Source organism: Eptatretus burgeri, chromosome 8 (assembly GCF_056783735.1).
Source record: "Eptatretus burgeri isolate ZD-2024b chromosome 8, Ebu_testis_v1, whole genome shotgun sequence".
In the NCBI taxonomy this organism is placed as follows: Eukaryota; Metazoa; Chordata; class Myxini; order Myxiniformes; family Myxinidae; genus Eptatretus; species Eptatretus burgeri.
The window spans coordinates 92,911,691-92,928,273 of NC_140968.1; the positions used below are offsets into that span (position 1 = coordinate 92,911,691).

The 16,583-nt window shown below is 45.3% G+C and overlaps 1 protein-coding gene across 3 annotated transcripts in view; it reads left to right on the forward strand.

Annotated features, from left to right (window-relative positions):
- LOC147022292 (axin-1-like) overlaps window positions 1–16,583 on the forward strand; it is a 64,489-nt gene that overhangs the window by 1,732 nt on the left and 46,174 nt on the right. For all 3 annotated transcript variants that reach the window (XR_015061175.1, XM_085893015.1, XM_085893014.1), the window contains 2 exons: window positions 2,060–3,054; window positions 11,943–12,059. Coding sequence is in view for 2 of the 3 variants with exons in the window: in XM_085893015.1 (XP_085749141.1) it covers window positions 2,150–3,054; window positions 11,943–12,059 (1,022 nt within the window). In the remaining variant the exon portion in view is untranslated. The remainder of the gene's footprint in view (window positions 1–2,059; window positions 3,055–11,942; window positions 12,060–16,583) is intronic.

Consider the following 16,583-nt stretch of genomic DNA (forward strand, 5'->3'; position numbering starts at 1 on the left):
TCGGTCCCGGTGCGTCCCCCCTCATGTCGGTCCCGGTGCGTCCCCCCTCATGTCGGTCCCGGTGCGTCCCCCCTCATGTCGGTCCCGGTGCGTCCCCCCTCATGTCGGTCCCGGTGCGTCCCCCTCATGTCGGTCCCGGTGCGTCCCCCCTCATGTCGGTCCCGGTGCGTCCCCCCTCATGTCGGTCCCGGTGCGTCCCCCCTCATGTCGGTCCCGGTGCGTCCCCCCCTCATGTCGGTCCCGGTGCGTCCCCCTCATGTCGGTCCCGGTGCGCCCCCCCCTCATGTCGGTCCCGGTGCGCCCCCCTCATGTCGGTCCCGCTGCGTCCCCCCTCATGTCGGTCCCGGTGCGCCCCCTCCTCCTGTGTCGGTCCCGGTGCGTCCCCCCCTCCTCCTGTCGGTCCCGGTGCTTCCCCCCTCATGTCGGTCCCGGTGCTTCCCCCCTCATGTCGGTCCCGGTGCTTCCCCCCTCATGTCGGTCCCGGTGCTTCCCCCTCATGTCGGTCCCGGTGCTTCCCCTCATGTCGGTCCCGGTGCTTCCCCCCTCATGTCGGTCCCGGTGCTTCCCCCCTCATGTCGGTCCCGGTGCTTCCCCCCTCATGTCGGACCCGGTGCTTCCCCCTCATGTCGGTCCCTGTGCGTCCCCCCTCATGTCGGTCCCGGTGCGTCCCCCACTCCTGTCGATCCCGGTGCGTCCCCCACTCCTCCTGTCGGTCCCGGTGCGTCCCCCCACTCCTCCTGTCGGTCCCGGTGCGTCCCCCACTCCTCCTGTCGGTCCCGGTGCGTCCCCCACTCCTCCTGTCGGTCCCGGTGCGTCCCCCACTCCTCCTGTCGGTCCCGGTGCGTCCCCCCACTCCTCCTGTCGGTCCCGGTGCGTCCCCCCACTCCTCCTGTCGGTCCCGGTGCGTCCCCCACTCCTCCTGTCGGTCCCGGTGCGTCCCCCCACTCCTCCTGTCGGTCCCGGTGCGTCCCCCACTCCTCCTGTCGGTCCCGGTGCGTCCCCCCACTCCTCCTGTCGGTCCCGGTGCGTCCCCCCACTCCTCCTGTCGGTCCCGGTGCGTCCCCCCCCTCCCCCTGTCGTCCCCGGCGCGCCCCCCCCCTCCTCCTGTCGGTCCCGGTGCGTCCCCCCCCTCCTCCTGTCGGTCCCGGTGCGTCCCCCACTCCTCCTGTCGGTCCCGGTGCGTCCCCCCACTCCTCCTGTCGGTCCCGGTGCGTCCCCCCACTCCTCCTGTCGGTCCCGGTGCGTCCCCCCACTCCTCCTGTCGGTCCCGGTGCGTCCCCCCCTCCTCCTGTCGGGCCCGGTGCGTCCCCCCACCCCTCCTGTCGGTCCCGCTCCGTCCCCCCACTCCTCCTGTCGGGCTCGGTGCGTCCCCCACTCCTCCTGTCGGTCCCGGTGCGTCCCCCACTCCTCCTGTCGGTCCCGGTGCGTCCCCCCACTCCTCCTGTCGGTCCCGGTGCGTCCCCCCACTCCTGTCGGTCCCGGTGCGTCCCCCACTCCTCCTGTCGGTCCCGGTGCGTCCCCCCACTCCTCCTGTCGGTCCCGGTGCGTCCCCCCACTCCTCCTGTCGGTCCTGGTGCATTCCCTTCCCTCCCCTCCACTGGTTCCATTGATTGAAAACATGATCGTGGGCCTGTCCTTGAAGTAATACCATGCTACAAAATACATGCAAAAGCAGTCGATGGTGTCGTCTTTCATTTCTGCCCAGGGGACTTTGCTCTGTTCAATCCCCCACATTACAGTGGATAACATCTTTGATGGTAATCATGATTAGAAAATATAGTATTTGGTTGGGTACTACAAAAGCTTTGCTTGACCTTTTTGATGTTCTCATCTGAGCCCATGGTTTTTCATGGTGGGTTCTCAGGGTCACATCACATTTACGATGTCGATTTCTCCATTGTTTCCTCTTGTCTTTGTCCTGCTTGTAATACATGTACAAACAAGCCGCAGCCGCTGGGTTACAAGTCTTTTGTTTTTGCTGTGTAGATTTTGTTTGTATTCTAAGTATGGTTTTATTTATGACTTTTCTCCCTTCCCTTGTCTTTTGTCATTTGAACAGTGAGATGCCATGCCAATGAGACTCAATCTTGTGGTGGCCCCTATCTGGGGCCCCTGAACCTTGAAAGTGACAAAACCAAGATTTGGAGCAATGTCACTGAGCATCTCTGATAAGTTGCGGACTCTTGAGCAGTTGGAAGTCTCTCGCCCTTGCGATGATGTCACTGTTGCTCAGCGACCTCCAGTTCCAGGTCGTGAGGGTCATATTGATGTGTGGCCTGAGCGCCGCACCAATGACGTGCTCGGTAAGACTCATGTTACAAAAAGTGATCGTGGGAGAACAACCGATACAACGACAGCTGCCATGAAGATGATGGCGGTGCAATCGAGGAGAATCGATGGACACTTTGGATACGAACCCGAGGGGAGCTGTTCCCCGACTTCTCCGTTTGAGCGTTGGAATGAATCATTACCTTCACTTCTAGAAGACCAAGAAGGGACGCGACTCTTTCGAGTTTTTCTGGAACAAAAGGAGAATGCAGATCTTTTGGACTTTTGGTTTGCTTGTAGCGGCTTCCGGAAGACTGTCGAGGATAAAAGGCCGAAGCTTGCAAAAATAATTTACCGCAAGTTTATCAAGGATGGTTCGAGCACAGTGCTCTGCTGGTTGGGCAATGGCACACGGGCCGCCGTGCGGGATTGTCTGTCCAGTAAAAGGACCGACCCAGCGATGTTTGAGCAAGCTCAGGCGGAGGTACAGGTTGCTCTTGAACAGAGTGCTTATCCAGCCTTCCTCAGGATGGTGCGGAGTGGCTTACAGAGTCCACGACCGGCTTTCTCTCAGGATGCCTTAACCCTGAACCCCTACGGATTGGCGGAGATGCTGTCCGTCCTGCAAACGGTTAAGGAGGATGAAGTGCTCTTGTACAATGACCCAGCAGGTGGGCGCCGCTGCCCTGAAAGTTATCTGCACACTGCCAGTTTGGGGATCTTCCCAGGGGTTGGGCAGCGAACGGGTGGTTTGAGGGTGACGGAGCGGTCTAAAAAAGGCAGCAGGTGCGTGTCATTCTGTAATGCAGATGGTGCAGCGGTATTTCAAAAGTCTTTAGGTCCTTTTAAAATGTTGCCCTTGACTCTTCTGAAGAGCCAAATGCCACCTTTAAAAAACAAACAATTAAACTGACACGCTACTGTAACCGCTGTGCTCGTGTGCACTGCGGTAGCTTTTGCCTGAAATGCACAGTTAAAATATTCCCACTTGGATGGGGAAGTAATGGGATGCAACGACAAAGGAGGAAAAGCATTGTTTTTGCGACGCATTTGTGAGGTCGTCTGCTTTTACTGCATTGTTGTTGTACGCCTCAAATAGTACGGTCTTGCAACCTTTAAGACCGATGTGTTTTCATGTTGTTGTCAACTTTGTAAGTGTGCAACGACGTTTTCTGAGATGGGATTATGGTGAATCCAGCATCAGTGGTGAGCGTTTTGAAAGGCTGGTGGAAAGTTTTTTTTTGTTTGTTTTTATATGATATTTTGGTTGCCCAAGCCATTTTTGTAAAGAGCTGATGACCGTTCGAATCTTACATTGTCATTGACTGGTTGGCCCTTTTGCCGTGTGAAGCGTTTTCAGGTGCCATGGGAAGCAGAAGAGCTCTCCACAGGCATAGTCGTCAAAAAGACTATTCTTTTGTCGGCTTCTGGCTCGTTAATTTGGTCACGCTGAATTTTTTTCTTCTCATCCCGAGGCACTGAAAACTTGCCGGATGAAGGGGCAGGGACGGTTGGTAAGAGAGGGGGATGGGGGGAAGTTCAGGACTGAGTAGAGAGTGATGGATCGAGATTCGTCAAAAAAAAGAGAAAAACTCGTTTTTCTGCACCTTTTTCTCCGTCATGTCACCCACAACTCCATTTCCTTCACCCAACACACCCACTCGCACAACTTATTCACCCTCTCTCTCCTTTTCTCCTACATCTTTCCTCGTATTGATGTACTTGTACTTTCCCTTTCAGCTTCCTTTCTCCCAAAATGGCTTTTCTCATGTACACACCTTTTATCAATGGAGGATTTTAAATCCTTTGTTCCTATGGCGACCAAATACAATGTGCTTAATTGTTATTTTTAGAATGGCGTTGGTTTTGCCGTCCATGCATGGGTGTCCTAAAGCCAACAGGAAATGTGCTGCTGATCTGATTGCAAAGACACCCCCACCCTGTTTTTTTTTTGTTTTTTTTTCCTTGCCTTCTTTAAAGATCATGTGGAACCAATTTTCTGTTTGGGGCCAGCCCAAAATTATGGGCTTGATGCAAGAACTTATGTCCCATTCCCCTCAATCCCTACCTTTGCTCCACCCTGCATGTTCTCCTCCTTTCTCTCAACAGCTACCCACTCCTCCTTCCACCTCCGCACACCAGCCTCAAATCGTATCCATGACGGTGGAATGAAAGGCCCTCTCAAAGGAAGTCAAATTGTCTTTGAAATACTTGGGCTTAAAAGTATATATCTTCAATGCACTTTAACCCTCCTTGGTTATTCTTCCTTCTGTTCCTTTTCTCGGTTTTATATTTTATCATTTCAGCCCTCTCCTCGCCCTCCCCCCTCTCCCCCGCCCCCCACCTTTGCCCTTGACATTTGGAAGGTGGTGGAAAGCAAAATATTTTTTAACTGCTTTAATATCAGAGTTGCTAAAGGACTTCCCTATCATTGTTATCCTCATATATTTCAGTGTTTGCAATACAACTTTAGCAGGGCCATAAAACAGGATAGAAAGTGGATTCTTTGTGAATAACATTGCTGGGATGAAAAAGATTAAAACAGTGCAGTCATGTGTAAAGGATTACCATTCATCAAGGCATAAAATGCAGACATGGCTTTGAGGTTGTGGTGAAAGTGGGTTCAACATTGCCCTTTTTCATTTACCATGGCATTATGGTTTGACAGGTTATATTATACATGATATGCAGTTCGGTATTACAAAGTGTGCTGTCCCTCGGATAGGCGTTCAGCTGAGTGTCCCATTTGTTAATATTAACTGGTGGACATTAAAGATCCAAAGGTGTCTTGCAAAGAGTAGGCAAGTTATCGTCTCCTTGGCTATTGGACACAATCCTGGATGGGTCGCCACTCTGCCACAGGATACCAGCAAGCTGGCACTCATTTTTCTGACCTCGGAAGGGTGACAGGTACAGTCAACCTCACCTGTTGTTAATTCAACAGCCAAAGGGGATTTGAACTCAGGATCCTAGGATCCCAAGCCCATCACCCGAACCATCAAGTCGTGGCACAGTTCATCAACTTCAATTAGTGAGCTCTTCGCGCATAATTATTCTTCACTTTTCTCATTGCAGTAAAGGTATAATGCTCTCTTTTCCTTCCTCATTCTTGCAGACTTTAATGATGTTTACCTTCTACAATCTCATGCTTAATCCCACATCCATCTGCTACGCGTATCCCTCATTGTCTGCTCTCCGGTGTTCAAACTCGTCATTGTAAGCCAAATGGATTTGCTGTTGCTCTAATTGCCTTAGACTATAGTAATATGGTATTGTGTGCATAAAATGCCAATATAGAAGTCTAGTTTATGGATTTGCATCCTTTGATAAAGTTGGAAAATCTTTTCATATATATATATATATATATATATATATATATATATATATATATATATATATATATATATATATATATATATATATATATATATATATATATATATATATATATATATATATATATATATATATATATATATATATATATATATATATATTTGTCGTGGGTCTGGGCGGTTTAATTTATTCCCCCCGACCAATTGTGGTGGATGAGCGGTTAACACCGACCAGCCCGGATCGCCGAGCGGTTTTCCTTAGGAGGCGGACACGTGATCCTCAGAGATTGTCACACGTGGGAGGGGCAGGGCGGCACTGGCGGAGCGACGAAAGCACAGCACAAGGGGTTTATACTCAAACCCCACGACAAATACATGGACAAAGCAACTTAAAGTATACCGGGATTTAATGAAAATTTAAATATTTACAAGGGTACAAGTCAGAATGTAATTAATAATACGTGAAGTAATTTAAAGTGTAAAGTCGAGGTGCCTCGACATACAGACGGGGGGGAAAACTAACAAAAGGAAATCCTCCCTTTATTCTGGCACTTGGCTTTGTCCAGGGATGGTCTTTACTGAACTTTGGGATCGAGGCGCTTCGTCTGGTGTGGGAAGATGCGCCCAAAAATGGCACCGAGCCGCTCTCTGGGTAGGAAATGTACGTGAAGTAATTGGTGAGGTGATATTCAACACTAGGGCTAACCAACCGCCGTGCAGCTTCTTCAGCGATCACGCTTACCAACCCGCTGCCTTGCAGAATAGCGCTGTCTCTTCAGTGATATGCACGAGGTTTCGAGGTCCGTCTCATACGACCCAAACAAGAGTCAATGGCCAGCGTCTTACGAGCCAATTTGCCTCAACACGAATACAATAATCGTGCTGTCTTCTTCTTGCGTCAAAGGAAAGCCAGCCGTAATGCCCTGTTCTTGCACACCATCTCCTAGCTCCCTCTTCTCTTGACCGTGTGCGTCCCTTACACCGAACTGAACCAACCAAACCAAAAAACCTCTTCTCATGTCAAGCTCCTCCTGCGTTCGCTTCTGATCTTCCTTCCACATCGCGCTTATCAATCATCCATCTTCGGGCGTGGCTTTCTGGCACAAACCCGGGAAGGCTGGGCTTCTTGCCTGCTTGGCCATGCAGCTGTCTTATTGTTGTTGTTATTGTTATAATAACACACTTCTTCATGGCTAGCATGTAAATGGAAAAACTTGGGGAAACATCATGGGGGCAATTACATACTGTGGGAAATTATCCTCAATCCCTACCTAATTAACACCGCACCATCCTCCGTGTGGTGCCAAGCAACACTTAAACTCAGTTTCCCTACTTTATTTACATTGAGATGTCTCCTACATGTCCACGGGCCAAGTAATTCCATACAATCCTAACTTTCCGATGAAATTCCTCCATACACCCCCACAACTCGAACAACAACAAATATATATATATATATATATATATATATATATATATATATATATATATATATATATATATATATATATATATATATACAAACTAACACGACATAATAGTGACCGAAGCTTTTTCGTGCTGCATTCTTCAGGGTAAAGATCGCAGCAAGTGAAGAAGGAGGTGAAGGCGTGTGCTTTATACGCAGGTCTCAATAAGGTAGCCGCTGAATAGATCAACCGTAATGACATCACGGTTATTCCGACCGCCCATTGGTCGGCTCATCATCTTCACCTTGAGCTCCCATTGGCTGGAGCAGAGTTTGTCGATGATTGACGTTTGCAACCACATCTTGGAGAGAGGGGGGATTGGTTTCCCCTAAGGTCCATTCACTATTTGTTAACATAGGGGAAACCGTAATGGGAAACCCCTCTCTCATTTGTTGAATGGACCTTGGGGGAAACCAATCCCCCCTCTCTCCAGTATGTGGTTGCAAACGTCAATCATTGACAAACTCTGCTCCAGCCAATGGGAGCTCGAGGTGAAGATGATGAGCCGACCAATGGGCGTTTGGATTAACCGTGACTTCATTGCGGTTGAACCAATCAGCGTCTACCTTATTGAGACCTGCGTATAAAGCATTCGCCTTCATTTCCTCCTTCACTTGCTGCAATTTTTACCCTGAAGAGTGCAGCATGAAAAGCTTTGGTCACTCTTATGTCGTGTTTGTTTGTATCCATATTAAAGTTCTGTAGTTCCAAACATCTGAATATATATATATATATATATATATATATATATATATATATATATATATATATATATATATATATATATATATATATATATATACTGTCTGTCCCACTCTGAAACATGGGAATGCTCCTTGGAAAAAAAAAAAATTAGTAATTTTTTTTGCTTTTGTATACGTACATAGTCGAGGCTCGTGGAAGAGCGAGTACATTGAGCGGATCAGGATGCAAAAAGCGCATGTATGGGGTGGACAAGATGGGCACATGAAGAAGCTCCAATGAGAGAAAACTGGAAAGTTGGAAGGAGGGATATGGGTGGGGTTAATAAGGGTAGAAAGGATCATGGTTTTGGATTGGTGATGATCTGAGATGGTGGTGAACAGCTGTCTTTAAGACCTGGAGGGAACAATGAGATTGAAGATGTTGAAGTTGATTCCACAGGTGGGAAAAACGTGGAACAAATGAGTGGAGGTGAGCAGTGATCCTGGATTTAGATGGTTTCACCAGGTGGGGTTTGATGATGGATCGTGTGAGCCCTACAGAAACCTGGCGAGGACAATGCATGGAAATAACAGAAAGGAGGCCACAGAAGACAGAGAGACCAGCACCCTGTCTGCGATGGCAACATGATAGACCCATATACTCAGCTTCAGCGTGGATTCTCGAATGATGTTGAAGGCCATGGTTTTCATGGCGTCAAGCTGAGGAAGATGTGAGGCAGTGAAACCAGCCCAGAGGGGAAAGCAGTACTCCATCAAGCTACGGATGAAGGCCTTGCAGATGGATAGGAGTTCAGGTGTGCCAAGGAAGGACTTTGTACAATGGAGGATGACCAGTTGGTGGCTGGCTTTCGAGGCCAACTTTGAAATGTGATTTGCTCAAGAAAGATCATGGCTGACAGTGAGGTTGAGGAGTTTGAATGACTGAACTTCCTCAAGAGGATTGTTAAGAATGTAGACAGGAGGGATTGCCAGATAGTCCTTTCAGAGAGACAGTGAGAGTGATATTTGTCATGATTGAAAGAAATATTCCACTTGTTTGACTAGTTTATGGTTTTTATTTTTTTCTTTCCCAAGGTCTGAGGAGAGGGAAGAGGTTGCAGCCTGCCCATCTGAAGAAAATTAATCCAAACCTACAAGGAAATTGTGAAAAAAAAAAAATAAAAAATAATTCAATTGGACAAAAATATTGAACTCAGGTGGTGTATAGGCTACATATCGCTGCTTGAATCTCTCCAATTTTTTTTCTTTTTCTGTTGATATATATATATATATTACACAAACATACATACACCTCTCAATTTGAGCTTTCAACCAATGCAAGAATAAAAGGCTTCCTCTTTTTCTTTTTTATATCATGCCATGTTTCCCATGGGCTTCTGTCGTTTAACCATATTGATCCAGCTGAACTGCGTCTTAAGTTCTTTCGATCGCTGTTTAAATAAAAAAAATTTTACTGAAGGTTAACTTCCTTTTATTTCCTCTGACAATACTCATTGACTTGATATTCATCTTCCAACAAATGCGTGATGCAAGCAAGCTACCAGCACTTGCAAGGATCTGATGTTTTGATGGCAAAGAGGCTGAAGAAATATAAGGAACACTTTCGACTACTGATAACCTGCACAAACCCTGATGGGAGCTTGCATGGCAACCAAGAAGGTCAGAGTGACCAAGCCACTTGGCTTATTGTTGGGAAGTAATATTTCAGTCGAAAGTTGATAAATTCCACTGGAGCATGAAAACATGGCCACACTCTGCATGAAGCAAGGGGTTCAAGTACATACAAAACGCTAGACTATGGTATAGTGCACTATCAGAATAGAATGAACGCCCCTGATTGTAAACGACTTTATTTTAACAATGGGTGGTATGTGCACAATCAAATGGACATTATGTATTCGTATCGAGTGGCATGTCGTTTTTTTTTTTTTTGCATCATACGGTGTTTGAACCTGCAAGGCATTTAATCGATGATATTCCATATGGCAGCTTGATCCAGATTTTGCCAAATGTGGAGTACATTTTGTTGTTGCTCTTGTGTATACTTGGAATGTATCGAATTTTTCACTGCTGCCACTCGGTGTTCCCAGACGGGTTCGATGGTGTTCTTATCAGGACTCTGCGGTATCCAGGGAAGAAACGGCAGCCCACTCCTTCTCGTCAGTGTTTTGGATTTGCGTTATGTGGCACCATATTCCTGCAATAAATGTGTTCCACTCTCAAAAATGCTTTGCTGGTATAGTGACGAGGTTAACTTGTATACGAGCAAGGAATTTTGTAGTGAGGAACACATTTGCTGCATGAAGATGGTGCCACATGCTATACGTCTGGAAGAGAAGGAGTGGGCTGCCGTTTCTTCACTGGGTACCATGGAGTTTTGGAATGAACGTATGGGAACATGCTGCTGAAATGCCGGCCTATGTCAGGTAATCTGCAGGAGCTACAACAGAATAGACTCCACATTTGGCAAAATTTGGATCAGGTCGTCATGCAGAATATCATTGCTTCAATGCCTCGAACATCAATGCCTTCAAGCACCACATGATGCCAAAGAACATGCTATTTAATAGATGATGCCAATTCCATTTGATTTGGTTTTTTTGTCAGAGATTATAATATAGTTTGTTTACAATCAGTGGTGTTAATTTTATTCTGGCAGGACCCTATATAGCCCTGCTGGGCTGCTTTGATGTTCTCCTTTGAACCGATGGCTCACAATGCTCAAAAGTAACGTTATGTTGTATGTATTCTGTCCATTGTCGACTGATGTCCTTTAATTCATGTTAAAGTACATCATTGTCCTTATACTGCATGTAATTGATGGAAAAGCTCCTCCAAGAGCCTTAAATCACTTTAAAAATTCATAAATTTACTTTTCATTGACACCATTTTCCATGACAATCTGCTGTGCAAACCATCATCATCATCATCATCGTCGTCGTCATGTAGCATGCCTGATGCAGAGCGTTTTTGCTGCCTAAGCAGTTGCTTGGCACCAATCCTGGTGAGGGAACCACTCAGAGTCCGAAGTCAGCCTGGCAGGAATTTGTAATTTGTTTGTGGTGCCGGCGATAGCTCACCTAGTCTTAGTGAAGGACCGTTAACGTCCACCAACTCGTCTTGGGATCTTTAACGTCCACCATCTAGACTTGGCAGATGGCACTCCCACTTTACCATCCATCCGAGGGACAGCACACACAATGATGAATGACCCTGCCTGTGAAACACCAGGATGACGGTTCATAGCTGTGTCAGGATTCAAACCTCGGCGAATGTCGCACCATCAAGTTGCAATTGGTCATTTTTTGACACGAGTATATCGCTTGTTTGTTTCAAGTTATTTCCAGTACTGTATATTTATACTCTCACTCTCTAGTTGAGAACCTGCTTCGCTAAACCCTTTCTTGTTAAACGAGGTAGATGCATAAACTGAAGATCACTCGATGTATTTTATCAACGAGGAGTTGCTCACAGGATGTTCATCGGTTTCAAAGAGACTGGTATTGATATATTTATGTTTGCTCTTGCTCAAACTGTTAAAGTATATAAAAGAGCTCTAATTGATGATGATGATGATGATGATGATGATGATGATGATGATGATAGAGAACTCTTCAGAAACTTGATGAAGACATTTGGATGCTTCGATCACATATCAAACAATTTGTCAGTTGGAATCGATTAGATTTAGAATGAAGAAAAGCAATATTCACTTGTACTGTAGACGGTCATTGAAATGAATTATCTTTGAGATTAATTTTGTTCAGATAATTGCAAGCGAATTTTAGTCGATGAACTTGTCAATTTTGCTTTGATTTCATCGAAATTGGTATTGGACAATTAATTTTGTCGAAAATTTTATGTACCTTTGTTTAACTGGCGACAAGTGCTTTTTTGTGAATTGCGTAGCACAGTGTAATACCCAAGAAAATGTCGGATTAAATTCAATTGGCTGATATTTGATCGACCAAGAAGCCAAACCTTATTTGTAGTTCCACGCCATCAGCCAATCTTGCTACCCTGCAGCCTTGTGCTGCATTCAAAAGAAGAAGATTGCAGTTCCGCTGTACCCAGTGAGAAGAAGACTGTCCATGTTTGTCTGAAGGCTATCTTGTGCATCCGGATAGTTTTTGATATGACATAACGTCTCGATATTTTGCTTCCAGGGTTCCCGTTTGGTCATATAGTAGAGCACCGGTGTCCAGTGCCAACGACAGTGAACAGAGTTTGTCGAGCGATGCAACGATGACGGATGATGCACTCTCCGTTGCAGACAGCAGCCTGTAAGTATCGAGCTGAACTTTTTCCAATTTTATTTGCAATTAGACTGTGACTACTGCTGTGCCGACCTGCCACTGTCTTTGACAATAAATCGCATTGTTTCTAAGTGTTGCATTATCTTCACAGTTTCTACAGAAATCAAACTTTTCCACTTGCTTTCAAACTTCAAGTTTGCTTTGGTATTTGGAGCATTTTCACAAAGGCTTACTGCATCAACTCATGTCTTTTTTTTTTTCTTTTTCTTCTGTTTCTTCTGTTTCTTCTGTTTCTTCTGTTTCTTCTGTTTCTTCTGTTTCTTCTGTTTCTTCTGTTTCTTCTGTTTCTTCTGTTTCTTCTGTTTCTTCTTTTTCTTCTTCTTCTTTTTCTTTTTCTTCTTCTTTTTCTTCTTCTTTTTCTTTTTCTTTTTCTTTTTCTTTTTCTTCTTTTTCTTTTTCTTTTTCTTTTTCTTCTTTTTCTTCTTTCAGAGGCTAATCTCCTCATTACTTTAAATGGTTCCTCAAATTTGTCAGTGTTTTGGACTCGAGCCAAACCATTAAGAAAAGTTAGTTTTATATCTTGAGATTGACCTTCCCAAGAATTGGTTTGGATTTTTAGTGTACACAGTGGAAGGTCATTTGAAAAGGATACTTGAGGATTATTTGTGTTTGATTGCAAATGTTTGTAACCCCCTGTCCTTTCACGTTATCCTTCGTCTTTTGCTTACTCCATAGTTTGGTGGAGAAGTGCACTTTTCACGCTCTCGTCTCCAGTTCCATATTTTAACCTGTAAGAGAGGAGTCGACATGTTGCATATGTTTTATAAGAAAAATTAGAAAGGTTCCGTATAAATATTCAGTTGTATGCATTTACTTTTGAGACCTACTTTTTATTCTTTCGTATACAACAAAAGGTTGAGGGTGCGGCCGTGCTGCTGATGCAATGCCCCTGTATGTTTGGGCAGGAATTTGGAATGTGTTCCGTGGTACCGGCGATAGCTTGCCTACTCTTCGTGAAGGATGCCGTGGGATCTTTAACGTCCACCAACTAAATGTTCGCAGATGGGATGCCCGGTTTAAAGTCCATCCCAGGGACAACACACACATTGATGAATCGCCCTGCCTGTGAAACACCCGGGGTGACAGTTTATAGCTCGGTCGGGATTCAAACCTCGGCTGGACAGCTTCGAGGCGATTATGCATCCTTCCAGGCCATTCCGTCAGCCCTTGAGGCTGATTGACAAAAGCAATTTATTTATTTATTTAATTTTTGTTTCTGTGAAAGCATCTGAGTTTGTTTGAGGGTGGGGGAATATACATAGTGAAAAGTTTGAAGGTGAACAAAAGTGTCAAAATACCAGAATGAGTAGGTGGTGGATTTTGGGAATTGAGCAATCTCATGGAATAGGTGGCGTAGAATTGGTTGGCAACAAGGTTCACCCTTTTTGAAGTTTGTTTGCTCTTGTTATCTCTAGGCGTGTTTCTTAGCGGTTAGCACTGCACTGCTTTCATGGACAGGCATCTGTTGGTTTTCCGCCACAGGCTCTGTGAAGTAACGCCACATGCTTTTTCCTGCCTTCCACGACTGTGCTCAAATGTGACACGCTTGCTAGATTCTGTCAGGGAGGAAAGGTACGCTGCAGGGCAAGCCATTGGTTAATAAGCCGTCCTACCCCACACAAAGAACGAATGAGACGTCTGAAGGTTTTATCGACTGCGAGAAGACGTTTGTTCTGAATTGCTAATGCTGTACTCGCCACTTGTAAAAACCTTCTCACTTAGCCAGTATTTTTTGCTGAGGAGCTCCAGCGTGCAAGGGACGCACCTCGATGTTTATCCGCTAGTGCCAAGTGCGAGAAACCTGCACCAAAGGAAACCATTGAGGTGTGAGCTTGTCGAGGTGCGAATCGGTTTACATGTAGTTCTGTCGAGGTGATAAATGATTATAAGGAGCACCGTTTGGTGCAAGCCTTCACCATTTTTTTTTCTTTTCTGGTGTCAAGTTCGTGCTCTGTGAGCAGCTGCTGATTGCAACTGAATAGGAACGGTGGACTTTCTCAAACCTTCAATTTATGGTTTACTTCGATCACTACTTCTTCTACCCTCACCGAATGAATTTAATGGCTTTGGGAATATAATTTGGGATTGTTTTGCATAGTCCTTTTATCAAATTATTTAAATGCCTTTGAGTTTCTCACCCATCTCTTAAAGTAGCCTTCGGGTGAACATCAGGATATCTCCATTTTGTCCTGAAACATGTTTCCATGTGCATACTGATCTCTTGGTTGCTGCACTGCTTGTTTTTCGAACCACGTTGTACTTTTTCTGTGCAATGTGACTCCACTTGCATTGTCTGATTGTAGTTTATGGCACATTTCTGCATATTTATACAAGTCTAGACTCGTGGACGAGTTGAACGATAAAGGGCCGCAGGTTCCTAAACTACCTAAGGTTATGGGAGGATGGATTTGCACAAGGAGGAATAACACGAAAACCAGCAACAATGACCCAGAGAGGAAAAAAATGAGAAAGGATGACTGTGTGTTGAAGATATCGTGGTTGTGCATGGGGAAGCTCATGAGGTGGTGATGGGCAGCACATTTGAAAGACTGAGATGAGAAGGAAGAGACAACAAACACAGAGACAATTCCACAATCAGGAGAACAAGGTGATGAATGGATGCAAGTGGGCAACCATCCTGGACTTTGGGAGCTTGAACTGGTGAGGGGTTCTTGACTAACACGCATGACCCATTGGGGCAGGAGAAGCAAGGCCAGATGCAAGATGCTTCGCAAACACTGGCAACAGTGTCGTCATGGAGATAATCTTTTGCTGATTATTATTTTGATTCTTTTTTTTAATTATTATTTAAAGCAAGCCGAACCATCATGACATATATTCTTCCCTCTCGCTTCCTACCTTGCCAGGACGTACTGGGAGCGTGTGACGAGGGAAAATTAATAATCTTGGTGTGTGAAGGGGAAACTGTGAAATTGGGGGGGGGGGTTGCTGGTTTGTGAGGAACCACTCGTGCCCCATTCAATGAAACTTCACTCTTTCCTTGCTCGCATGTTGACATCAGAATATATATATATATATATATATATATATATATATATATATATATATATATATATATATATATATATATATATATATATTTTTTTATATATATATATATATATATATGTGTGTGTGTGTGTGTGTTGAGGCACTTTAATAGCATGTCGTGACTCTTCAATACCGTGGCGTCTTTCGTTGTAAACTAACAAAGCATTTCACCTTAATTGCAAGCTTGCAGTTCAAATGGTGAGTGTTCACCAGTGGCTGAAAAGGTGAAAGTAGTGACCGGTTTCGGCCTTTGATGGGCCTCATCAGGACAGCGTATCACATTCCCAACCACTGAAGATGCCGGTTTTTGGTTATATGCCAGTCAATGGCACCCTCCTGATGGTGATTGGTGAGGTCTAGAACCCACCCGGGGCGCACACACGACTGTTGGTTTACAACGATAGAAAAACGCCACAGCGCTGCAGTCATGCCATGCTTTTAAATCGCCTTAGCATCATAAATATCAGACTCCAATACTTCCTGATGAGGCGTGGTCTGGAAATACGATGTACTTGAGTGGCAAATAGTTCCTGCTGCTCCGGGTGCGATTCGGACTTCACCACTCACCATCAGTGGAGTGTCATTGACTGATATGCTTATACATAATTATTTTATTAGAATCTGTTTTGCGAACCTAAGCCTCAGCTGACAGCACCCTGCCACCACTTGGTGGTGCAGACCAGATGACAAGATGTATTCCACACTTCTCTTCTGGTTATTGCAAGTTATTATCTTTTTTTTTATAAGTTCACTGATTTCTCTCCAGTTCTCTTCATAATTCCCTGAAAGTCTCTCTCTCTTGATTGTCGTTTTGTATAGGTCAGAACCTGCTCAATTATAATTGTGACTGTTAAAACTGTGCCGTATTCCTCTTCCTCTTCCACAATAAATAACCATTGCTGGGGCTGGCAGGATGGCCTACAGGTACACACACTCTCATCTAAAGGCCCGGTCACACCTTGACGTTTTAGCCAGCGATGGCAACGTAGTAAAATGTATCTAAAACGCTGGCTTACGTTGAACTTTTGATGTTTTTTTTTTAAAGATTCGGACGTATTCATAGCGACTTGGTCTTATGTATAACGCATTGATAACGGACACAGAACGTTTCGTTGTGTTATAGATAACTTATACCAACGAATGCTGAACCTGTTGTCGGCCTACACAACCGATGCCCAACGATAGTCTAACTTAGGCATAGCGCGTTGCACGCATCGCCGACGATGTCGTGACGTAGCCTATTAAAAGGCTGACGCACAACGATTCGAATCATAACTGCCGTAGAAATGGATGTGACAACATCGCGGTCACACCTTGGCGATCTTGCCAGCGTATGCCGACCTAAGAAAAATGTGTCTAAAACGTTGGGGCACGTCAAATACGGTATGAGTAAGTTTGGTATAAGTGAGTAGAACGCTAAAGTACGCTATCATACGTCAT